The sequence below is a fragment of the Bombina bombina genome, chromosome 7 (genome assembly GCF_027579735.1).
Source record: "Bombina bombina isolate aBomBom1 chromosome 7, aBomBom1.pri, whole genome shotgun sequence".
Lineage (NCBI taxonomy): Eukaryota > Metazoa > Chordata > Amphibia > Anura > Bombinatoridae > Bombina > Bombina bombina.
The window spans coordinates 586,421,233-586,448,229 of record NC_069505.1 but is presented as its reverse complement, the minus strand read 5'-3'; the positions used below and the strand labels follow the sequence as shown (position 1 = coordinate 586,448,229).

The following is a 26,997-nucleotide window of genomic DNA, read 5'->3' as shown; positions in this document are numbered from 1 at the left end:
GACTCGGTAGGCATAAAAATATTTCTGATGGAGGTCAGAAAATCAAAGATTCTAAATACTTGCTGAGCTCTTCAGTCCATTCCGCGGCCATCAGTGGCTCAGTGTATGGAAGACATTGGATTAATGGTAGCGGCAATGGACATCATTCTGTTTGCTCACTTTCATCTCAGGCCACTGCAGCTGTGCATGCTCAGACAGTGGAATGGGGATTATGCGATTTTATCTCCTCAGATAAATCTGGATCAAGAGACCAGAGACTCTCTTCTTTTGTGGTTGTCACAGGATCATCTGTCCCAGGGAATGTGCTTCCGCAGGCCATCATGGGTAATAGTGACGACGGACACCAGCCTCCTGGGATGGGGTGCAGTCTGGATTTCCCTGAAGGCTCAGGGTGTTTGGACTCAGGTTGAGCCTCTACTTCCAATCAATATTCTGGAACTGAGAGCAATATTCAACACGCTTCAGGCGTGGCCTCAGTTGGCTTCGGCCAAATTCATAAGATTCCAGTCGGACAGCATCACGACTGTAGCATATATCAATCATCAAGGGGGAACAAGGAGTTCTCTAGTGATGACAGAGGTATCAAATATAATCTGATGGGCAGAGGCTCACTCTTGCCATCTATCAGCAATCTATATCCCAGGAGTAAAGAACTGGGAAGCGGATTTTCTAAGTCATCAGAATTTTCATCCGGAGGAGTGGGAACTCCATCTGGTGGTGTTTGCAGCATTGATTCATCAATGGGGAACACCGGAATTGGATCTGATGGCATCTCGACAGAATGCCAAACTTCCATGTTACGGATCCAGGTCAAGGGATCCCGAGGCCGTACTGATAGATGCTCTAGCAGTACCATGGTCGTTCAACCTGGCTTATGTGTTTCCACCATTTCCTCTCCTGCCTCTTGTGATTGCAATAATCAAGCAGGAGAGAGCTTCAGTAATTCTGATAGCGCCTGCGTGGCCACCCAGGACTTGGTATGCAGATCTAATAGACATGTCATCTCTGCCACCGTGGAAACTGCCATTGAGACAGGACCTTCTCATTCAAGGTCTGTTCCAACATCCAAATCTAAATTCTCTGCAGCTGACTGCCTGGAGATTGAACGCTTGATTTTATCTAAGCGTGGATTCTCTGAGTTGGTCATTAATACTTTGATTCAGGCTTGCAAGCCTGTCACAAGAAAGATTTACCATAAGATATGGCGTAAATATCTTTATTGGTGCGAATCCAAGGGTTACTCATGGAGTAGGTTTAGGATTCCTAGGATTTTGTCCTTTCTCCAAGAAGGATTGGAGAAGGGATTATCAGCTAGTTCCTTAAAGGGACAAATTTCTGCTTTGTCAATTTTACTACACAAGCGTCTGGCGGAAGACGTTCAGTCTTTTTGTCAGGCTTTAATCAGAATCAAGCCTGTGTTTAAACTTATTGCTCCGCCATGGAGTTTGAACTTAGTTCTCAAAGTTCTTCAAGGGGTTTCCGTTTGAACCTATGCATTCCATAGATATTAAGCTGTTATCTTGGAAAGTTTTGTTTTTAGTTGCTATCTCTTCTGCTCGAAGAGTTTCGAAGCTTTCTGCGTTGCAATGTGATTCGCCTTATCTTATATTTCATTCTGATAAGGTGGTTTTGCGTACTAAACCTGGATTTCTTCCTAAGGTTGTTTCAAATAAGAACATTAATCAGGAAATTGTTGTTCCTTCCTTGTGTCCTAATCCTTCTTCTAAGAAGCAACGTCTGTTACATAACTTGGACTTGGTTCGTGCTTTGAAGTTCTACTTACAAGGAACCAAGGATTTCCGTCAAACATCCTCTCTATTCATTGTTTATTCTGGAAAGCATAGGGGTCAAAAAGCTACGGCTACCTCTCTTTCTTTTTGGCTGAAAAGCATCATCTGCCTGGCATATGAGACTGCTGGACAGCAGCCTCCTGACAAAATTATGGCTCATTCTACTAGAGCTGTGGCTTCCACATGGGCTTTTAAAAACTATGCTTCTGTTGAACAGATTTGTAAGGCTGCGACTTGGTCCTCCCTTCATACTTTTTCCAAATTTTCCAAATTTGATATTTTTGCTTCTTCTGAGGCTATTTGTGGGAGAAAGATTTTGCAAGCAGTGGTGCCTTCCGTTTAGGTATCTGTCTTGTCCCTCCCGTTCATCTGTGTCCTGTTGCTTTGGTATTGTATCCCACAAGTAAGGATGAATCCGTGGACTCATCGTATCTAGTAGAAGAAAAGTAAATTTATGCTTACCTGATAAATTGATTTCTTCTACGATACGACAAGTCCACGGCCCGCCCTGTCATTTTAAGACAGAATTTATTTTATTTTCCAAAACTTCAGTCACCTCTGCACCTTTTAGCTTTTCCTTTTATCTTCCTATACATTCGGTCAAATGACTGGGGGTGGAGAGAAGGGAGGAGCTATATATACAGCTCTGCTGTGGTGCTCTTTGACACTTCCTGTTAGCAGGAGGATAATATCCCACAAGTAAGGATGAATCCGTGGACTCGTTGTATCGTAGAAGAAATCAATTTATCAGGTAAGCATACATTTCCTTTTTCATTCAGATCTGCATCTGGTATGCCATGCATTCAAAATTCATTAGAAATATGAAATATATTGCATTCCTATTGAGATGCAATGCAATGCCAGGATGTTGAATGCTGTGGTTCTGGGAAGAGCAAATGATTGATAGTGTAATTGTTTATTGATATGATCACTAGAATCATACTGTGTTTGGTATTGGAGTAATCAGAAAAATGACATTATATTATACCATCTATAATTAATATTGTAAATGATTAATACAAGGAAGAAGTAGTTTAAATAATAACTTTATAAGGATGTATTGAATTGTGGCAGTGATTGAGGGTGGGGCTGTATTTGCTGGTTGTCTGCTGCCCCCAACTTATTGTTTCTGCAAATTCAGCAGCACTGATCTAAATAAATGTCCCATTTGCTAAAAAAAGCTGGAATCTAGTTCTGAATTCTACATAAAATCATATTGTTCGGTTCCTTAAGGATTTAATTTTTCTATAAACTGTATAAAACAAGGTGTTTTTTTATTTCCAGGAAGAAACAAATGATATTCCTATTATATGCTGAGCCTCTGCCCATATCTCCTTCTGTATTGAGCAGATAGATGATGAATTGGGCTTCCTCCAATCATTGTATGCACCCTTTGGTTGCCTTCCAAGTTCTATAAATACTCTTCTTAATTACAGCGGTACTAACTGTTCCGCAATCCTGTACCTATTTTTGAGTGAGGATAATATGATTTTCTTCTCCCTCTTTCTCCAATAAGATTTTATACCAATAAGAAAGAGAAAATCAATCTGCATTGAACAAAGAAATACCATTCGCTAATGTACTCCAATTGCCACTAACCTGTTTATGTATTAGTGATATCCAATAATGTCTCACTTGTAAGTATGCAAAAATAGTCTCTGCTGGATTTGCCAAATTCTCATTTTATCATATCAAATGTTTAAAAGTTTCCTTGAGTTATCTCTGATAATCGTGATACAAATTCCAAACCGTTTCTTTTCCACTCTAAAAAAATATTCAAATGCAACCCTTCTATAAAGTCTGAATGACCAATAATAGGTAAATATGCTAAAAAATAAGGATTAATCTTTCAAAATCTACAGATTTTTTGCCAAGTTATAATTAGATTCCTGATAGAAATAATTGACTTTAGAAAAGGGGGAATTTTTTGAACTTCCAAGTGGGTAATTGCCTTCAAAGACAAGGATTTTACTATACTAGACTAAACTCTCCATAAAGAGTAATGGCACCTTTCTAATAACAAGTATGGAATTAATTTGGCTACACAAACCCAATTATATTTTCGTATGCACGATAGGCCAAACCCTGCGTACGCTCTCTGTTAAAAAAAGTGGGGTAGATTTACCATTAGTTGAGCGGACATGATTCGATGTAGCAAATCATGTCCGCTTGACCTCGCTAAATGCCAAGAGCATCCACTGTCGGCATTGAACATTGCACAAGCATTTCAAGTGAAATGCTTGTGCAATGCCGCCCCCTGCTCAACAGCAGCCAATCGAGCGCTAGCAGGGGCTGTCAATCATCCCAATCGGATCGGGATGATTTCAGTCTGCCACCTAAAAGGTGGCGGACAAGTTAACGAGCAGCGGTCTTACAATCGCTGCTTCTTAATCTCTGTTTCTGGTGAGCCAGAAACGAAGGGTTTGGAAGCAGCATCCGTTGCCGAATAAATCGACCCCAGCCTATGTATTGAGAGCTTGGATTTACTCTTACCCAAGAGAAATTCTATGAGAGCCATGTTAAAGGAATAGTCTAGTCAAAATTAAACTTTCATGAGCAGGAATTTTAATCAACTTTCTAATTTACTTCTATTATCAATTTGTATTTGTTCTCTAGGTATCTTTATTTAAATGTAAGCTTAAGAGCCAGACCATTTTGGGTTCAGCACCTGGGTAGCACTTGCTGATTGTTGTCTAAATGTAGCCAGCCAATGATCAAGCGCTACTCAGGTGCTGAACCAAAAATCGCCTGGTTCCTAAGCTTAAATTCTTGCTTTTTCAAATAAAGATACCAAGAGAACAAAGAAAATGTGATAATGATAATAGGAGTAAATTAGAAAGTTGCTTAAAATTGCTGCTATATCCAAATCATGAAAGTTTCCTGCCTTCGCCGGCCCAATACGCCCACCTAAGCTCGCCTACCTTCGCCGCCGCGGACCTGAAAAAATTCACCTAAGTTATCAATAAATCTGTCAAAAAGCCGCGCACCAAGTACGGGGCGATGAGCAGCGGACTGTGAGAGTTATCACTCATCCGATCTCGCTGCTCTTCGACTTGTTCACAGCTTTACTGCTAGCCTGTCACTAAGCACCCACACTAAACTACACTGTTCTACCCCCTATACCGGCGCCCCCGGAGCCCCCCGCAACTCAATAAAGTTACTAACCCCTAAACCGCCGCTCCTAGACCCCGCTGCAACTCTTATAAATGTATTAACCCCTAAACCGCCGCTCCCGGACACCGCCGCAACCTAAATTATACCTAGTAACCCCTATCCTGCCCCCCCTATACCGCCGCCCTCTATAATAAAGTTATTAACCCCTATCCTGCTGATCCCGCACCTCGCCGCAACCTATATCAAATTTATTAACCCCTAATCTGCCCCCCCTACACCGTCGCCACCTATAATAAATTTATTGACCCCTATCCTGCCCCCCACTACACCACCGCCACTGTAATAAATTTATTAACCCCTAAACCTAAGTCTAACACTAACCCTAACACCCCCCTAACTTAAATATTAATTAAATAAATCTAAATAATATTTATATTATGAACTAAATTAATCCTATTTAAAAATAAATACTTACCTTTAAAATAAACCCTAATATAGCTACAATATAAATAATAATTATATTGTAGCTATCTTAGGATTTATTTTTATTTTACAGGTAACTTTCAATTTATTTTAACTAGGTACAATAGCTATTAAATAGTTATTAACTATTTAATAGCTACCTAGCTAAAATAAACTGAAATTTACCTGTAAAATAAATCCTAACCTAAGTTACAATTACACCTAACACTACACTATACTTTAATAAATTATTTCTATTTAAAACTAAATACTTACCTGTAAAATAAACCCTAAGATAGCTACAATGTAATTAATAATTACATTGTAGCTATTTTAGGATTTATATTTATTTTACAGGTAACTTTGTATTTATTTTAGCTAGTTAGAATAGTTATTAAATAGTTATTAACTATTTAATAACTACCTAGCTAAAAGAAATACAAAATTACCTGTAAAATAAATCCTAACCTAAGTTACAATTAAACCTAACACTACACTATCATTACATTAATTAAATAAATTAACTACAAATAACTACAATTAAATACAATTACATAAACTAACTAAAGTACAAAAAATAAAAAAAGCTAAGTTACAAAAAATAAAAAAAATAAGTTACAAACATTTAAAAAATATTACAACAATTTTAAGCTAATTACACCTAATCTAAGCCCCCTAATAAAATAATAAAGCCCCCCAAAATAAAAAAATAAAAATTCCCTACCCTATTCTACATTAAAAAAGTTCAACGCTCTTTTACCTAACCAGCCCTTAAAAGGGCCTTTTGTGGGGCATGCCCCTAAGAAAACTGCTCTTTTGCCTGTAAAAGAAAAATACAACCCCCCCAACATTAAAACCCACCACCCACATACCCCTAATCTAACCCAAACCCCCCTTACAAAAACCTAACACTAATCCCCTGAAGATCATCCTACCTTGAGTTGTCTTCACTCAGCCAAAACACCGATGGAACTGAAGAGGCGATCCGGAGCAGCAGAAGTGATCCTCCAAGGGGCGCTGAAGAAATCTTCCATCCGATGAAGTGATCCTCCAGGCGGCGCTGAAGAAGTCTTCCATCCGTGCGATGTCATCTTCCAAGCGGCGCTGAAGAAGTCTTCTATCTGGGCGATGTCATCTTCCAAGCGGGGTCTTCAATCTTCTTTCTTCAGGATCGATCTTCATCCCGCCGACGCGGAACAATCAGCCAATCAGATTGAGCTCGCATTCTATTGGCTGATCGGAACAGCCAATAGAATGCAAGCTCAATCTGATTGGCTGATTGGATCAGCCAATCGGATTGAACTTCAATCTGATTGGCTGATTCAATCAGCCAATCAGATTTTTCCTACCTTAATTCCGATTGGCTGATAGAATCCTATCAGCCAATCAGAATTGAAGGGACGCCATCTTGGATGATGTCCCTTAAAGGAGCCTTCATTCGTCGGCAGTCCGTCGGGAAAGAAGGATGTTCCGCGTCGGCGGGATGAAGATCAATCCTGAAGAAAGAAGATTGAAGACCCCGCTTGGAAGATGACATCGCCCGGATAGAAGACTTCTTCAGCGCCGCTTGGAAGATGACATCGCCCGGATGGAAGACTTCTTCAGTGCCGCTTGGAAGATGACATCGCCCGGATGGAAGACTTCTTCAGCGCCGCCTGGAGGATCACTTCATCGGATGGAAGATTTCTTCAGCGCCCCTTGGAGGATCACTTCTGCCGCTCCGGATCGCCTCTTCAGTTCCATCGGTGGCTCGGCTGAGTGACGACAACTCAAGGTAGGATGATCGTCAGGGGATTAGTGTTAGGTTTTTGTAAGGGGGGTTTGGGTTAGATTAGGGGTATGTGGGTGGTGGGTTTTAATGTTGGGGGGGTTGTATTTTTCTTTTACAGGCAAAAGAACAGTTTTCTTTGGGGCATGCCCCACAAAAGGCCCTTTTAAGGGCTGGTAAGGTAAAAGAGCTTTGAACTTTTTTAATGTAGAATAGGGTAGGGAATTTTTTTGGGGGGGGGGCTTTGTTATTTTATTAGGGGGCTTAGATTAGGTGTAATTTTTTTAATAGATTTCTTAATAAAGTTTGATGTTTTACAATCACCTATGATGTACATACATACATAACATAAACAAAGGGTTAATATGAGTGCTTGTATAGTATCGCTTTTTTATTCAGTGACTTAAACTGAATATTGTTAATGCTTTTGTAAGATACGTAGCACCACTTGACCACTAATACTAATTATAATGGACAAAATTATAACTTAAGTGGCAAAATACCCTAGAAACTAAAAAGTAGCACCATCATTTTTTTTCTAATCATGTAATAAAGTGTCTGTACAGTGTGAGAGCAGTTACATTAGTGACGGAGTAATGTAATTATTAACAGCACATCCCTAGAGCACTGTCTGGCAGACAAGTGGTTAAGTGCCTTTGTGTGTAATAAACGTGCAGGGTTCCAGATTAGCCAGTAACGTCTTAAGGGTTAAGGAATTCTGGGAGGAGGAGTGAGTGTGTGCTGAGAGTTAGATTTGCAACATTGTTGGAGATCTAAGGGAGGGGTCTTTACTCATGGTTAAAAAGGGGTTTCTGAGAGTTTTAGGCCCTCTTTCTTTTCCTGGTCATCGCAGATCTTCTAGTAGCTAGAAGTTCCATACAGGTTCCTCACTATGGATAGGTCTCGTAGGTCTTCACTACCTCCTCTCCGGTTCAGGGACTTCGCTCCCCCTCCTGGATGCAGGACACCTAGGAAGAGAGAGATAAGTGACTTAGATATTGTTCCACCTTCCTCCAGGTCCTAAGGGCCTTCCCTTAGACTAGGCCAACGGGCTTACCTGCCAGTTAGGGACACTGGGAGAGGGAGAGAACACCCAGCAGAGGCCTCTGCAGGGGTTATCAGTGGCCAGGCTAGTGAATACAGGCCCCTCTCCTGGGCATGTTCAGGAGCGGGAGCTGTCTTGGGCCTAACCGGTGGGTCAATCCCCCAGCCATCCCACAGGGTCCTTTGGATTTGGGGGCACTTCCCCAGGGACAACTGACGACTGTGTAGTCACTAATTCAGTCCCTTTCTGCAGCTTTAGGCCTGGTATTTTCAGACTTGGGGCCTGCACATGCCCATCTGCTGCTTCTTCTTTAATTGCAACCACCACACGGCATCCAGAACAAACTACCCACCACCATGGCCCAAACGGGGCCTCTACATACTCCCTCCCCCATCCATCTGCTCCTAGTGGGGGGCCTGCACACGGCCTGTTCACAGTTTTTCCTCCTGTCTCCACCACCACATGGCCTACGGAGCAAGGCAGCCTACACCCGGTACCAACTGAAGCAGTGACCTCTTCCCTCCCACCTCCTTCTACCCCTGGCAGGCCTACCTTTGCCACGGATGTGGCAGCACAGGCCTCACAGGCCACGATCATGGCTCCACCTCCTGGCGTACTTTAGGTGGGCGGGAATTCCGGTCTTGGTCAGGGAAGGCGCGGACGCGCTCAATCATCTGCCAGGAGAGGAGCAAAACAGCCCGCTCTCTCTGCATCCCTCTAACCACAAGGTAGGAGGGGGGGTGCCGGCCGCGGAGGGTCACTAGGGGGGCAGCGTGGGGCAGATGCGCTTGCAAAGCAGTTCAATCCATGATTTATATGTGGAAAGACGGGCTAGCATCATGAGCCCTGGGCTTTTGGGCCTAAGGGATGCAGGTGTGAATTGGCAGGGGTACAGGCTAGGGCCGCATATGGGATCATATGTTAGTGACATGCCTAGGGATATGCCGGCTCATCAGGCATTGGATAGCCAAATGGGGAATATGAATTATGAATATGTTTCTAATACATGGGGGCCTGTAAGTGGGTTATATGCTGGGGGGGTTCAGATACTGTAAGCTAGGGAGCAACAAGGCACTAGCATGGGCACATATGGTGTGAATGTTGGTGCAAGTGTGAGTGGTGTCTCAACCTCCCATGAGGCCGGTACTCCTCTCCTCTTTATCCTCCCACAGATGGAACCTCAGAATGTTGCACACTCAGGATTTAGGGAGATAGCAGTGAGGTTGACAGAGAACAACGGCACCACCTTCCATATCCAGAGATGCAGTCGGGTTGTCTTCTTCTGGGACAGCACAAGGAGAATTGCAGCTTATGGAAACCGGTGAGCAAACACTAGCAATACACACACACATGATGAAGAGGATTCAAGCTCTTCTGGGTCTAACTCAGAGAGTGACAGTTAGTTACGCCTACATAAAAAAGGGGAAAATTCATGTATATAATGCTTACAACTTTGATTTCAGATAGAAATAAAGCACGCAGTCAGGGCAATGTGCAGTCCTTAGATAAGGCTTTAGTTACAGCTAATGTGGCACCTGCAGAGGGCGCAGTCATGCAGGCGAGCAATAGGAAGTCTGCCTTGGATGGAGATTTGTTTTCTTTTGCAATTCACTGCTTACATGAGCACTTAAAGTCAAAGGTGGTAAAGAAAATACATAGTAGGAAGTATGTGAACATATTCAAGCTCTCAGCAGAGGCTCAAAAGTAAAAGGAAATGACCAAGGATGGCATGGGCCCAAAAAAGATCAAAAGTCCAGACACTTATGAGGAGTGGGTGAGCTATCTTAGGGTGCTGGGTTTGTTATCTAGCTAGATGGCCAGACCAAGGGGCAGATATACTGAAGTATCAAGACACAATTGAGAGAGTTTACAAATGTCATAAAGACTGAGCCTGGTGGGATTATAACATAGGATACTGCAGAAAAATGGCAGCGAACCCCGCTCTATCATTTGGGGCCATTGAATTGACCTTATGGGCAAAGCTTGGGCCGGAGGTGGCGACAGCTCCTCCTCCCGCTCAGAGCAGTCAGCCCTTTCAGACGGGCTTGCACGCTTTCAGAAAGGGGTGGGAATGCTGGAAATACCAAGACAAACAGTGCGAGAAGGGATCAACTTGTTCCTTTTGCCACGTATGTAGATATTGCGGCAGCCAGCACCCAGGAGTCGAATGCTCCAAAAAACTCGATCAGGCCGGCAAACGCGGTGGGGGAAAATCGCTCACTACTTGGAAGGGCAGCCTCCCCGCTGAAGGTGGAAATCCTTGAGACTTGGTTAGCAGAGTACCCAGACCGGTTGGCGGCAGGATTGCTTCTTTCTGGGTTACGGGAAGGGTTTATTATTACCGTGCAGAGTTGGGTAAAAGGATCTTTAACACATCGTAATTTAAAATCTGCTTATCAGTTTCCATTTGCGGTTTGAGAAAAGCTTGGTAAGGAAGTGGGTTAGGGGCGCATGGCCGGCCCGTTTAGTCAACCTCCAATAGAAGGGCTCGTGGTGTCTCCACTAGGGGTGGTGCCAAAGAAGGAGAAAGGTAAATTTCGCCTTATTCAACACCTCTCTTTTCCAAAAGGAAGGTCAGTAAACGATATCATATCACCGGAACTGAGTTCAGTTCAATATCAGTCATTTGAGTCAGCGATTGATATTGTGAGGCGGGCGGGAGTAGGGGCTCTTATGGCAAAGCTCGACATCGAAGCAGCATTCAGACTCCTTCCTATTAATCCTATATCTTTCAGGTGAATGGGTTGCTATTTTGAAGGTAAATACTATGTGGACATGTGCCTCCTGATGGGTTGCTCTATATCGTGCGCATACTTCGAGGCATTCAGTTCATTCCTTCACTGGGCCATAGTACAGTATATGAGATCGGATCGGATCACCCACTATCTGGCCGATTTTCTATTGGTGGTAGATCCAAATTCCACCCAGACTTGATGAGGGGCATGACTGTCCTCATGAACACGTTTGGGGTTCCTCTCGTGGTCGACAAAACGGAGGGTCTGTGTATGCGCCTGACTTTTCTAGGTATTGAGATAGACTCTGTTGCTGAGCTTTGTCGGTTGCCGGAAGATAAACTGATACGCTTGCTGGACACGGTGCGTAGTGAGCGCAGTGTCTATCGGTGTGGGAATTGCAATCATTGTTCGGGCTGCTGAACTTCACTGGCCGTGTCTTTCCTATGGGGCGGATTTTCAATCGCAGATTGGAAGCACAACTGGGAGGAGCTAGACCCCAAAAGGCTAGGGTAAGAATCTCAGAGGAGATTTAAGATGATTTGGGCATCTGGGAAGTGTTTGTTTTAGATTTTAATGGGATCTGTATCTGGAGAACACCTGCAGAATCCAACCAGTCGCTTCATCTGTTCACTGATGCAGCTGGTTCTGTGGGGTATGGGGCAATTCTGGGTGCAGAATGGAGTGCAGAGTTGTGGCCAGCATCCTGGGATCAGTCAGGTCTAACAAGGTACTTGTGTTTCCTCAAGCAATTTCCCATAATTGTAGCAGTAGAGTTATGGAGGCCCATTTATCAAATGTCTGTCGGACCTGATCCGACAGTGCGGATCAGGTCCGACAGACATCGCTGAATGCGGAGAGCAATACGCTCTCCGTATTCAGCATTGCATCAGCCGCTCACAAGAGCTGCTGGTGCAAGGCTGTCACCTGCAGACTCGCGGCGAATCGGCCATCAGCAGGGAGGTGTCAATCAACCCGATCGTATTCGATCGGGTTGAATTGTGGCGATTCCTGTCTGCCTGCTCATAATAGGTGGACAGGGTTATGGAGCAGCGGTTTTTAGACCGCTGCTTCATAACTGCTGTTTCTGTTGAGCCAAACATGGGCTGTCAAGCTCCATTTGGAGCTTGATAGATAGGCCCCATGGTTAGCGAATAAATCAGTGGTCTTCTGGTGCGATAATTAGAGTGTAGTTTTCTCAATCAACCGTCTATCTGCAACATCTGCCGTTGTTGTCAGGCTTCTTAGACATTTAGTATTTTGATGCTGGCAAAATAATATTCATTTCACAGCAAAGCACGTGCCAGGGGTAAACAACATTATGGCTGACGCACTGTCTAGGGGGAAGTGGGATGAATTTAAAAAGATAGCTCCTTGTGCCTCTCCTCATGACAAGCCCTGCCCATTTTATCTCTGGCAGCTTGCATTCCCTGGGAATCTGTGTTCCCTCTAATTAAGGCTTCATTGGCTACTGCGACTTGGAGGGCTTACGTGAGGCATTGGAATGAGTGGCAGACATTCTGCGAGAGCAAACGTCTCTCTTATCACGAGGCTTCTCAGGTAACCCTCTTGGAGTGGATGGTGGCCCTTCAATCTAGGGGACTTAGGAAATCTTTGGTGCAAGGAAAATTGGCAACATTGTCCTTCTTCAGCAAGCTATTCCAAGTGAGAGACTTTACTGGCACTTTCCTAGTAAGGCAATCGGTAAGGGGCTGGGGTCGCAAAGAATTGAAGAATAGAGATGTTAGAGAGCCTATTACCATTTCCCGTCTGATAATGCTTATGCAAGCACTGAAGGCTATATGCGCAGGTCAATATGAGGTGTCATTTTGTAAGGCGGCTTTTGCGCTCGCATTCCTTGGCGCTCTGCGGGTTAGCGAATTAGTTTCCCCCTCTAGAGCCTGTCCTCAAGCAGGAGTTCAAAAACAGCATGTTAGGATGTCAACTGAGTCTGTTCTGCTGTTCATTCCAAGATCCAAGACAGATCAGGAAGGAAAAGGAGAATAGCGGCATCTTCCACAAACGGAGGATGACAGAATTTGCTCTGTGGCAGTGTTAACTGAATTTGGAGCTCGGCTCCCCGTGGGGGGGGGGAGGGCATATCTAATCCATCAAAATGGTTTAGGGATAACTAAGTTTCAATTCCAACGAGCACAAAATTACACTAAACAGCGCTAGCTTAATAGTTCCACACCTAAACTTTGAAGATATGTTATTAATGCCCAAAAAAAAGGGGAATATTATCCACCACAAATTTGGAGTGATAAATAACGTTAACAACAGAAAGTAAAACACTTTGAAATTGATAAACAGATATTAGTCCAATGTACCTTTGAATCTCCAAAATGGTACAAATGTTCATTCAGATAAAATGCAAAAGTCTGGACAGGTTTCCACTTCTTTTCCCCTCTTTGCTGCTTGTTTTAAAACTCTTCCTCCTCCAGAGTTTTGTGGGATACAGGATCCAAAATATGCAACCAAAAAGACAAAAGCGCAAAAAGAGGGGATTCAAGTGTAGTTAATTAGACACCAAAATTCTTGCGCAAATGAAATTATACTCACCAGAGTTAATATATATATATGCCTTTATTGTAAATACAAGGTTAAAAAGACTCTGTGTCCCATATGCAGCAAACGGTTTCCCAAACAGTTTACAGCTGGAAGTTCTAATCACAGGATACAACCTGCGGCGGGGATACCGGGAACCGAGAGTAACAGCTGAGGGAGGGCAAACCGGCTATCCCCGCCGCAGGTTGTATCCTGTGATTAGAACTTCCAGCTGTTAACTGTTTGGGAAACCGTTTGCTGCATATGGGACACAGAGTCTTTTTAACCTTGTATTTACAATAAAGGCATATATATATATATTAATTCTGGTGAGTAGAATTTCATTTGAGCAATAATTTTGGTGTCTAATTAACTACACTTGAATGCCCTCTTTTTGCTCTTTTGTCTTTTTGGTTTCAATTCCGACGAGTATTAGAAAAATCACTGCAAAAGGCGGGGCTGGATGTGTCGCACATTGCTCCTCATTCCTTTAGGGTTGGCGACCAGCGCAGCTGCATTAGGTTGGTCAGTGGACAGGATTAAGGCGCTAGGGCGTTGGAAATCGTAGTGCTACAAGACATATCTCAGGTCTACCGAAGATCCTTACAATAAGATTTAGATGAGGTAATACATAGGGTAGGAAGAATGGCTCTGGTGTGTCGTTGTTCTTTTGCTTAATTGGGTGTACGTTGGGTAACATTGTGCTCTGTTTTCCAGGTATAGACAAGAACCCGCAAAAAGTCTGGTTTGTCGTTCATGTGTTTGTCCATTTGGCCTCCATCAGAGCGATAAAATAATGGCTAGGGTGTCTTTTGAACTTAAAAAAATGACAGATCTCTACCTCCCCACTGATCGTACTTCTCACAGAGTGTGATCTAGAGACAAATGATTAATACAGGTAAAGGATGTAGGTAGCGCCTCCTGGCTATCTGTGTAACAGATTGGGATAATTGGGGAATTTTCACTATTGATCCTCACAAAGGTCTAACCGACTACTAAACCTTGATTATAATTAATCGATTCACAAACAACTAATATGTTCAAAAATATAAACCAAAAGTTTCTTTTATCGGTTTAAAAATTAGATGCATTCAGATATAAACAATGCAATAATAATAATGAAACCGGCGTCCTAAATCTTAATAAGCAAAAGTCATTTCTATAATATACTTTAAAAACAAATATTGTACATACAATAATAAAAAACTCGTACTTTATACCTCTTGCGTAGGAATGATTGGATACAATTATAATACAATACAATATAACTCCTCTTTATAGGTTATATCTAAACTGAAATTAGGAGCGGTTATTCTAACTAATCATTGTAACTCTCAGCTTCTCAAGCTTATTTTATTTTTCAATTAAAATGTATTGCTTTATATCAGAGAGATTTTGAATCACAATGCTGCAATGTTGGTTATTCTCCTCTCCAATATTCTTATATTCTCATATACAAGATTTTTTCAGATACTGGTGACAAAACGTTCCTTGATAGAGTTGTATCTTTAGTAAAGGAATTAGTTTTCAGATGTAGTATTTTTAATACAGCTTATTTTAAGTAGAGAGTTCTTGGAGTGTGCAATTAAGGGATGTATTTGAACAATGTAACCACAAAAACAGTTCAGCAATGACAGGTGTTTTTAACCACAAATTGTCTTTTTCATCAAAAAAATATACAAGATACGTAGTCGGCACTGCAGTGCCAAAACGGGTATATCTATAAGAGGCGCCAACTATATAAAGGTATTATTAGAAAAAGGTTATATATATATATATATATATATATATATATATATATAAGGAGGGAAGAGTATATGTATATATAAATAGCACAATGTACGGTTAATGGACCTTAGTGAAATACACAGTGGGTCTAATAAGCCCCAAAATATTAATAATCTATAGTATTATATAGTATTATTGTAAAGTACAAAACAAGTATCATATGACCATCAGGTATAGTTAGAAGTTATACTTAGAAGTCCAAATATACAATGAAAATGGAATCCTAATACAGAGCTTGTCCAATACCAAGGCAGGATCCACGGCTTAAGGCAGCTCCTCTAGTGTGTCACGCCACGACACAGATATAGGGTCTAGAATACAAAAGATAGAGGGCGCCACATGGTGCAAATCAGGCTGTAAATCCTGGGTATTAAGGTAGAGATGAGATCCTACTCACGTGATGACAAGCACTAATGTGCGGTACAAGCAGGCTGGAACCAATGAGTCGCCCGGCAGACTCCTAGGCACACCAGGATCAGATGGTATCCTTTATCCCACCAAAGAGAATTCAGAGGGAGTCCAGAAAGTGCTCCTGAATGCCACAGTTGGATGTGTTGGGATAGTCACAGATTAATGAAGGCCACAGTCAATGGTCAGCAGGTGCTCAAATAAGCAAGGTAGTAGCATCCAATGCTACATAAAGTGACATCCAAAATAAAGTGCAGCAGCGAGAATCAATAAAAATGTTTTATTTAAAGGGTAAAACATCAGCAACGCTTTTCTCAGTGTCACAGCACTGTTTCCTCAGGCTATACAAACATTCTCATAGCTGCTACATTTAAACCTAAAGATATGCAATCAGCAAACAGAACAGTTACACACCCACATAATTAATGGGACCTTAATACCCAGTATTTACAGCCTGATTTGCACCATGTGGCGCCCTCTATCTTTTGTATTCTTCAGCAAAAAAATGTTGCAGTTTTCTTTCTAAGTTAAATTGTATGATGGTAATTTTGTGTGCAGTGGTTGCAATTTACTCACTGTTACTTCGGCGTCCCCCGCCAGCCGACACACTTCTAAAGTCAGTTAGATGATGCGTGTTTGTTCCATCCAATAGTGGATAACAGTTAAGTGAGCGCACTCTCAAATTTACTTGGTTTCTTCAAACTCCTACCACTTCGTTCTTTAGCAGATTTCAAAGCTGGGGTTATGGGAGTTCATCCGGGATCCTAATGTCAGGAGCTATGAAAAAGAACGTCTACGTGTTTCAGCTGCTCGGAGCCTTTGTCAAGATGATCTTTTTTCCATGCTCCTCCTCTATAAAGGGCTAGTTGTTAACCCTTCTGTCCACTTTTTTTTTCATTGATCTTTATTTTAAAAGTTTCCATCAACTTTTCTTATCTTGTTATTTAAAGATAGTATTATGAAAATGAACTATTTAAACATTATTCATAACTGCTCCCTTTGATTATAATATCTTTTCATAACTTCAAACCGCTCCTTTCACTTGTAACAATTTTCAGTTTGCAGACCATTGCCCAAAAATATAAAAATATAATAATATATATACTATTACAAAATAAATGTACCAGTGAATTTCTTAATGGTTTTCTTTTTTAGTCTATAATCAGCTCTAACTGTGAACTTCAAATGTCTATAAGCAATATATTATATCTTCAAGAGATACAAGCTGGATATTTTCTTAATCTATATTACCGTATATACATTATGTAGTAGATAAGTTCCCATATTATTAATGATTTTAAGATATTTTTATCCTTTAACTAAAAATCTATCGACTAGATTACGAGTTGTGCGTTAGGGTAAAAAAGCAGCGTTAAGAGGTCCTAACGCTGCTTTTTTACTACTGCTGGTATTACGAGTCTTGCAGGTTTAGGGTCACTGCACACTTCTTTGGCCTTACCGCAAAACAACTTACGTAAATTCCGTAAAGTCTTTTTTCTATTGGACTTCCATAGCACCGGTACTACGAGTCTGTCCTGGGAGGCCAAAAAGTGAGCGGTACACCCTACCCTGTCCTAACGCATTTGAAAGTCAGTAGTTAAGAGTTTTATGGTACAACGCCGTAACATAAAACTCATAACTAAAGTGCTAAAAAGTACACTAACACCCATAAACTACCTATTAACCCCTAAACCGACATCGCAAATACTATAATAACATTTTTAACCCCTAATCTGCCGACCCGGACACCACCGCCACCTACATTATATGTATTAACCCCTAATCTGCTGCCCCAACATCGCCAACACCTACATACTATTTATTAACCACTAATTTGCCACCCCCAATGTCGCTGCTACCAACCTACATTTATTAACCCCTAATCTGCCGCCCCCAACGTCGCCACCACTATATTAAAGTTATTAACCCCTAAACCTAAGTCTAACCCTAACCCTAACACCCCCTAACTTAAATATAATTACAATAATTCTAAATAAATATTACTATCATTAACTAAATTATTCCTATTTAAAACTAAATACTTAGCTATAAAATAAACCGTAAGATAGCTACAATATAACTAATAGCTACATTGTAGCTAGCTTAGGGTTTATTTTTATTTTACAGGCAAGTTTGTATTTATTTTAACTAGGTAGAATAGTTACTAAATAGTTATTAACTATTTACTAACTACCTAGCTAAAATAAATACAAAAGTACCTGTAAAATAAAACCTAACCTAAGTTACACTAACACCTAACACTACACTATAATTAAATAAATTAACTAAATTAAATACAATTACCTAAATTAAATTAGCTAAAGTACAACCCCCCCCCCACTAAATTACAGAAAATAATAAACAAATTACAAGCACCTAGATTATGAGTCTTGCGTCAGCCTTAAAAAGCAGCGTTGAGAGGTCCCAACGCTGCTTTTTAACGCCCGCTGGTATTACGAGTCTGGCAGGTACAGGTATACCGCTCACTTTTTTTCCGTGACTCGAGCATACCGCAAATCCCCTTACGTCAATTGCGTATCCTATCTTTTCAATAGGATTTTCCTAACGCCTGTATTACGAATCTTGGAAAAAGTGAGCAGTACACCCTCTCCTGTCAAGACTCCTACCGCATTTAAAAGTCAACAGTTAAGAGTTTTATGGGTAACGTCGTAGCATAAAACTCTTAACTAAAGTGCTAAAAAGTACACTAACACCCATAAACTACCTATTAACCCCTAAACCGAGCCCCCCTCACATCGCAAACACTTAACTAAAAATTTTAACCCCTAATCTGCCGACCGGACATCGCCGCCACTTAAATAAATATATTAACACCTAAACCGCCGCACTCCCGCCTCGCAAACACTAGTTAAATATTATTATCACCTATTCTGCCATCCCTAACATCGCCTACACCTACCTACATTTATTAACCCCTAATCTGCCGCCCCCAACGTCGCCGACACTATATTAAATGTATTAACCCCTAAACCTAAGTCTAACCCTAACACCCCCCCTAACTTAAATATAATTTAAATAAAACAAAATAAAATTACTACAATTAAATAAATTATTCCTATTTAAAACTAAATACTTATCTGTAAAATAAACCTTAAGCTAGCTACAATATAACTAATAATTACATTGTAGCCATCTTAGGGTTTATTTTTATTTTACAGGCAACTTTGTATTTATTTTAACTAGGTACAATTATTATTAAATAGTTATTAACTATTTAATAACTTCCTAGTTAAAATAAATACAAATTTACCGGTAAAATAAAACCTAACCTAAGTTACAATTACACCTAACACTACACTTTAATTAAATAAATTCCTTACACTAACTACAATTAAATACAATTAAATACAATTATCTACATTTAAAAAAAAAAAAACACTAAATTACAGAAAATAATAAAATAATTACAATTTTTTAAAACTAATTACACCTAATCTAATCCCCCTAATAAAATAAAAAAGCCCCCCAAAATAATCTAAACCTCTACCCTATACTAAATTACAAATAGACCTTAAAAGGGCCTTTTGCGGGACATTGCCCCAAAGTTATCAGCTCTTTTACCTGTAAAAAAAAATACAATACCCCCCAACATTAAAACCCACCACCCACACACCCAACTCTACTCTAAAACCCACCCAATCCCCCCTTAATAAAAGCTTACACTAACCCCTTGAAGATCACCCTACCTTGAGACGTCTTCACTCAACCTGGCAGAAGTGGTCCTCCAGACGGTCCGAAGTCCTCTACGAAGCCGGGCAGAAGTGGTCCTCCAGACAGGCAGAAGTCTTCATCCAGGCGGCATCTTCTATCTTCATCCATCCGGAGCGGAGCCATCTTCAAGCCATCTGACGCGGAGCTTCCTCTTCATCCGGAATCTTCTTACTAAATGACGGTACCTTTAAGTGACGTCATCCAAGATAGCGTCCCTTCAATTCCAATTGGCTGATAAAATTCTATCAGCCAATCGTAATTAAGGTAGAAAAAATCCTATTGGCTGATCCAATCAGCCAATAGGATTGAGCTCGCATTCTATTGGCTGTTCCAATCAGCCAATAGAATGTGAGCTCAATCCAATTGGCTGATGTAATCAGCTAATAGGATTTTTTCTACCTTAATTCCGATTGGCTGATAGACTTCTGCCCGTCTGGAGGACCACTTCTACCCGGCTTCGTAGAGGACTTCGGACCATCTGGAGGACCACTTCTGCCCGGTTGGGTGAAGACGTCTCAAGGTAGGGTGATCTTCAAGAGGTTAGTGTTAGGTTTTATTAAGGGGAGATTGGGTGTGTTTTAGAGTAGGGTTGGGTGTGTGGGTGGTGGGTTTTAATGTTGGGGGGGAATTGTATTTTTTTTTACAGGTAAAAGAGCTGATTACTTTGGGGCAATGCCCCGCAAAAGGCCCTTTTAAGTGCTATTTGTAATTTAGTATGGATTTTTATTATTTTGGAGGGCTTTTTTATTTTATTAGGGTGATTAGATTAGTTGTAATTAGTTTAAATTTTTTTTAATTATTTTATTATTTTCTTTAATTTAGTGGGGGGGGGGGGTTTCCGTAATTTAGATAATTGTATTTAATTGTATTTATTTGTAGTTAGTGTAGGAAATTAATTTAATTATAGTGTAGTGTTAGGTGTAATTGTAACTTAGGTTAGGTTTTATTTTACAGGTAAATTTGTACTTATTTTAACTAGGAAATTATTAAATAGTTAATAACTATTTTATAACTATTGTACCTAGTTAAACTAAATACAAAGTTGCCTGTAAAATAAAAATAAACCCTAAGCTAGCTACAATGTAACTATTAGTTATATTGTAGCTAGCTTAGGGTTTATTTTACAGGTAAGTATTTCGTTTTAAATAGGAATAATTTATTTAATTGTAGTAATTTTATTTAGATTTATTTAAATTATATTTAAGTTAGGGGGGGTTAGGGTTAGACTTAGGTTCAGGGGTTAATAACTTTATTATAGTGGTGGCAACGTTGGGGGTGGCAGATTAGGGGTTAATAAATGTAGTTAGGTTGCGGTGACATTGGGGACGGCAGATTAGGGGTTAATAAATATAATGTAGGTGTCGGCGATGTTGGGGGCAGCAGATTAGAAGTTCATACGTATAATGTAGGTGGCGGCGGTGTCCGGAGCGGCAGATTAGGGGTTAATAATATAATGCAGGTGGCGACGATGTCGGGGGCGGCAGATTAGGGGTTAATAAGTGTAAGATTAGGGGTGTTTAGACTCGGGGTTCACGTTAGGGTGTTAGGTGTAGACATAAATTTACTTTCCCCATAGGAATCAATGGGGCTGCGTTAGGAGCTGAACGCTGCTTTTTTGCAGGTGTTAGTTTTTTTTTTCAGCCGAATCTGCCCCATTGTTTCCTATGGGGAAATCGTGCACGAGCACGTTTAGCCAGCTCACCGCTACCGTAAGCAGCGCTGGTATTGAGGTGAGATGTGGAGCTAAATTTTGCTCAACGCTCACTTTTCTGCGGATAACGCCGGGTTTAAAAAAACCTGTAATACCAGCGTTGTTTGTAGATGAGCGGTGAGCATAAACTGCTCATTAACACCACAAGCCTTACCGACAAAAACTCGTAATCTAGCCGAATATATTTAAACTAATTACTAAATAAAAAAGCCCCCCGAAAATAAAAAAAACCTAGCCTTAACTAAACTACCAATAGCCCTTAAAAGGGCCTTTTGCAGGGCATTGCCCCAAAGTAATCAGCTCTTTTACCTGAAAAAAATGCAAATAACCCCCCAACAGTAAAACCCACACAACCAACCCCCGAAATAAAATAATATCTAAAAAAAACTAAGCTCCCCATTGCTCTGAAAAGGGCATTTGGATGGGCATTGCCCTTAAAAGGGCAGTTAGCTCTTTTTCCGCCCAAACCCTAACCTAAAAATAAAACCCTAACCTAAAAATAAAACCCACCCAAAACACCCTTAAAAAAAACCTAACACTAACCCCCTGAAGATCGACTTACCAGGAGATGTCTTCATCCAAGCCGGGCCAAAGTCCTCAACGAAGCCGGAAAAAGTGTTCATCCAAGCTGGGCGAAGTGGTTCTCCAGACGGGCAGAAGTCTTCATCCAGACGGCATCTTCTATTTTTATCCATCCAGTGCGGAGTGGGTCCATCTTCAGGACATCCGACGCGGAGCATCCTCTTCATCTGACGACTAAAGCTGAATGAATGTACCTTTAAGTGACGTCATCCAAGATGGCGTCCCTTAGATTCCGATTGGCTGATAGAATTTTATCAGCCAATCAGAATTAAGGTAGAAAAAATCCTATTGGCTGATGCAATCAGCCAATAGGATTGAGCTTGCATTCTATTGGCTGTTCCAATCAGCAATAGAATGCAAGCTCAATCCTATTGACTGATTATATTTTATTTGGGGGGGTTGGTTGTGTGGGTGGGGGGTTTTACTGTTGGGGGGTTGTTTGTATTATTTTTTTACAGGTAAAAGAGCTGATTACTTTGGGGCAATGCCCCACAAAAGGCCCTTTTAAGGGCTATTGGTAGTTTAGCTTAGGCTAGGTTTTTTTTTTTGGGGGGGGGGCTTTTTTTATTTTAATAGGGCTATTAGATTAGGTGTAATTAGTTTAAATATCTGTAATTTGTTTATTATTTTCTGTAATTTAGTGGGGGTTTTTTGTACTTTAGCTAATTTAATTTAATTTAGGTAATTGTATTTAATTGTAGTGTAGTGTTAAGTGTTAGTGTAACTTAGGTTAGGTTTTATTTTACAGGTAAATTTGTCTTTATTTTAGCTAGGTAGTTATTAAATAGTTAATAACTATTTAATAACTATTCTAACTAGTTAAAATAAATACAAACTTGCCTGTAAAATTAAAATAAACCCTAAGCTAGCTACATTGTAACTATTAGTAATATTGTAGCTATCTTAGGGTTTATTTTACAGGTAAGTATTTAGTTTTAAATAGGAATAATTTAGTTAATGATAGTAATATTTATTTAGATTTGTTGTAATTATATTTAAGTTAGGGGGTATTAGGGTTAGGGTTAGACTTAGGTTTAAGGGTTAATAACTTAATATAGTGGCGGCGACATTGGGGGCGGCAGATTAGGGGTTAATAAATGTAGGTAGGTTGTGGCGACATTGGGGGCGGCAGATTAGGGGTTAATAACTATAATGTAGATGTCGGCGATGTCAGGGCGGCAGATTAGGGGTTAAAAAGTGTAAGATTAGGGGTGTTTAGACTCAGGGTTCATGTTAGGGTGTTAGGTGTAGACATAAATTTTATTTCCCATAGGAATCAATGAGGCTGCGTTAAGGAGTTTTACGCTGCTTTTTTGCAGGTGTTAGACTTTTTCTCAGCTGGCTCTTCCCGTTGATTCCTATGGGGAAATCGTGCACGAGCACATACGACCAGCTCACCGCTGACTTAAGCAGCACTGGTATTGGAGTGCGGTAATGAGCAAAATTTTGCTCAACGCTCACTTCTTGTCTTTTAACGACGGGTTTCTGAAAACTCGTAATACCAGCGCTGCATGTGAGCGTTGAGAAAAAAATGCTTGTTAGCACCGCATAGCCTCTAACGCAAAACTCGTAATCTAGGCATATATTTCTAAAGTATAGATTATGTTTAAATATTTTAAACTCTGGCTAAGACTTAACCTAACTTATAAAGAGGAGTTATATTGTATTGTATTATAATTGTATCCAATCATTCCTATGCAAGAGGTATAAAGTACTAGTTTTTTATTATTGTATGTACAATATTTGTCTTTAAAGTATATTATAGAAATTACTTTTGCTTATTAAGATTTAGGACACCGGTGTCATTATTATTATTGCATTGTTTATATCTGTATGCATCTAATTTTTAAACCGATAAAAGAAACTTTTGGTTTATATTTTTTAACATATTAGTTGTTTGTGAATCGATTAATTATAATCAAGGTTTAGTAGTCGGTTAGACCTTTGTGAGGATCAATAGTGAAAATTCCTCAATTATCCTAATCTGTTACACAGATAGCCAGGAGGTGCTACCCACATCCTTCACCTCCATCAGAGCATTAGCAGTCCCGGATGGGAGTCGGCTTGGCTTTCACCCCTCCCGGGCGTCCATCAGATGGCTAGGGCGCAGAGGCCTTTGTTGGTATGACTTACCGGCGCTTATCCAGGAGGCTCACTGGAGGTGGGTTCATCCCAACATACTCATTTTACATCTAGGAGGCAATGACCTGGGTGTGTTGCCTACCCTTAAATTGATAAAAAATTATGAGAACAGATATTAAATGGTTGCCTGGATTGAAAGTAGTGTGGTCCAAAGTTATTCCTAGGTTACACTGGAGACATAGGGGTCAATTTATCAAGCGGACAGTAATCAACCCCATCAGATACGATCGGGTTGATTGACACCCCATGCTAGCGGCCATGAATCTGCAGGGGGCGGCATTGCACCAGCAGTTCACAAGAACTACTGGTGCAATGATAAATGCTGACAGCTTATGCTGTCAGCATTTATCAATGTGCGGCGGACCTGATACGCTATATCGTATCATGTCCGCTTGCCCATTAGTAAATTGACCCCATATGGTTTGTCACAAAGCGGCCTTCGGTGTTAGGAAGAAGGTTAATAGGGACATAGGGAAGGTAGTAACTGAGTTAGGAGGTTTTGTCGTGAGGCAGTCTGACCTCTCGGCCGGGGATAAAAGCCTTTATAGGCAGGACGGAGTCCATCTAACGGACGTTGGTCTGGAAAGATTTAACGCTAATATAAAAAGGGCTTTGGCAGCGATAGTTTAGCAGTTTAGTAGTGAATAGTTAATTTTGTTGGCGGCAAGAAACAGTCAGTGCAGGATGATTTCTTGTGGCGGGCGGTAGTGTCCTAGCAGCAGATAGAAAGTGGGGAGGAGTGACAGCCATTGCAGGGGGAGTGACAAAAACAGGCGTGTTTCTGGGGAAATCTCCCCCTGGTTTGCGGTGGGCCGAGCAGCTCGAGTTCATCCTTCTATCTTGTACCGCATTGTAGCTGGGCTTCGCTTTGTGTCAGTTTGCCTGGGCCTGCTTCCCGCTTCATATGGGTTTACTTAGGCCTAGATTTGGAGTTCGGCGGTAAATGGGCTGCTAACGCTCCGCGGGCTTTTTTCTGGCCGCACCATAAATTTAACTCTGGTATCGAGAGTTCAAACAAATGCTGCGTTAGGCTCCAAAAAAGGAGCGTAGAGCATTTTTACCGCAAATGCAACTCTCGATACCAGAGTTGCTTACGGACGCGGCCGGCCTCAAAAACGTGCTCGTGCACGATTCCCCCATAGGAAACAATGGGGCTGTTTGAGCTTAAAAAAACCTAACACCTGCAAAAAAGCAGCGTTCAGCTCCTAACGCAGCCCCATTGTTTCCTATGGGGAAACACTTCCTACGTCTGCACCTAACACTCTAACATGTACCCCGAGTCTAAACACCCCTAGCCTTACACTTATTAACCCCTAATCTGCCGCCCCCGCTATCGCTGACCCCTGCATATTTTTTTAAACCCCTAATCTGCCGCTCCGTAAACCGCCGCAACCTACGTTATCCCTATGTACCCCTAATCTGCTGCCCTAACATCGCCGACCCCTATATTATATTTATTAACCCCTAATCTGCCCCCCTCAACGTCGCCGACACCTGCCTACACTTATTAACCCCTAATCTGCCGAGCGGACCTGAGCGCTACTATAATAAAGTTATTAACCCCTAATCCGCCTCACTAACCCTATCATAAATAGTATTAACCCCTAATCTGCCCTCCCTAACATCGCCGACACCTAACTTCAATTATTAACCCCTAATCTGCCGACCGGAGCTCACCGCTATTCTAATAAATGTATTAACCCCTAAAGCTAAGTCTAACCCTAACACTAACACCCCCCTAAGTTAAATATAATTTTTATCTAACGAAATAAATTAACTCTTATTAAATAAATGATTCCTATTTAAAGCTAAAAACTTACCTGTAAAATACATCCTAATATAGCTACAATATAAATTATAATTATATTATAGCTATTTTAGGATTAATATTTATTTTACAGGCAACTTTGTAATTATTTTAACCAGGTACAATAGCTATTAAATAGTTAAGAACTATTTAATAGTTACCTAGTTAAAATAATAACAAAATTACCTGTAAAATAAGTCCTAACCTAAGTTATAATTAAACCTAACACTACCCTATCAATAAAATAATTAAATAAACTACCTACAATTACCTACAATTAACCTAACACTACACTATCAATAAATTAATTAAACACAATTCCTACAAATAAATACAATTAAATAAACTAGCTAAAGTACAAAAAATAAAAAAGATCTAAGTTACAGAAAATAAAAAAATATTTACAAACATAATAAAAATATTACAACAATTTTAAACTAATTACACCTACTCTAAGCCCCCTAATAAAATAACAAAGCCCCCCAAAATAAAAAATTCCCTACCCTATTCTAAATTAAAAAAGTTACAAGCTCTTTTACCTTACCAGCCCTGAACAGGGCCCTTTGCGGGGCATGCCCCAAGAATTTCAGCTCTTTTGCCTGTAAAAAAAACACATACAATACCCCCCCCCCAACATTACAACCCACCACCCACATACCCCTAATCTAACCCAAACCCCCCTTAAATAAACCTAACACTAAGCCCCTGAAGATCTTCCTACCTTGTCTTCACCATACCAGGTTCACCGATCCGTCCTGAAGAGCTCCTCCGATGTCCTGATCCAAGCCCAAGCGGGGGCTGAAGAGGTCCATGATCCGGTCAAAGTCTTCATCCAAGCGGGGCAGAAGAGGATCTTCCATCCGATTGAAGTCATCATCCAGGCGGCATCTTCGATCTTCTTCCATCCGGAGCGAAGCGGCAGGATCTTGAAGACATCCAGCGCGGAACATCCATCCGGACCGACGACTGAACGACGAATGACTGTTCCTTTAAGGGACGTCATCCAAGATGGCGTCCCTCGAATTCCGATTGGCTGATAGGATTCTATCAGCCAATCGGAATTAAGGTAGGAATTTTCTGATTGGCTGATGGAATCAGCCAATCAGAATCTAGTTCAATCCGATTGGCCGATCCAATCAGCCAATCAGATTGAGCTCGCATTCTATTGGCTGATCGGAACAGACAATAGAATGCGAGCTCAATCTGATTGGCTGATTGGATCAGCCAATCGGATTGAACTTGATTCTGATTGGCTGATTCCATCAGCCAATCAGAAAATTCCTACCTTAATTCCGATTGGCTGATAGAATCCTATCAGCCAATCGGAATTCGAGGGACGCCATCTTGGATGGCATCCCTTAAAGGAACA

General features: G+C 40.9%; 1 protein-coding gene across 1 annotated transcript in view; it reads left to right on the top strand.

The window, feature by feature from the left end:
• The window catches only part of LOC128636603 (uncharacterized), a 263,930-nt gene that overhangs the window by 201,343 nt on the left and 35,590 nt on the right, over positions 1-26,997 (top strand). The window contains 1 exon segment of the mRNA XM_053689596.1: positions 9,352-9,500. Within this exon segment, the coding sequence (XP_053545571.1) occupies positions 9,352-9,500 (149 nt within the window).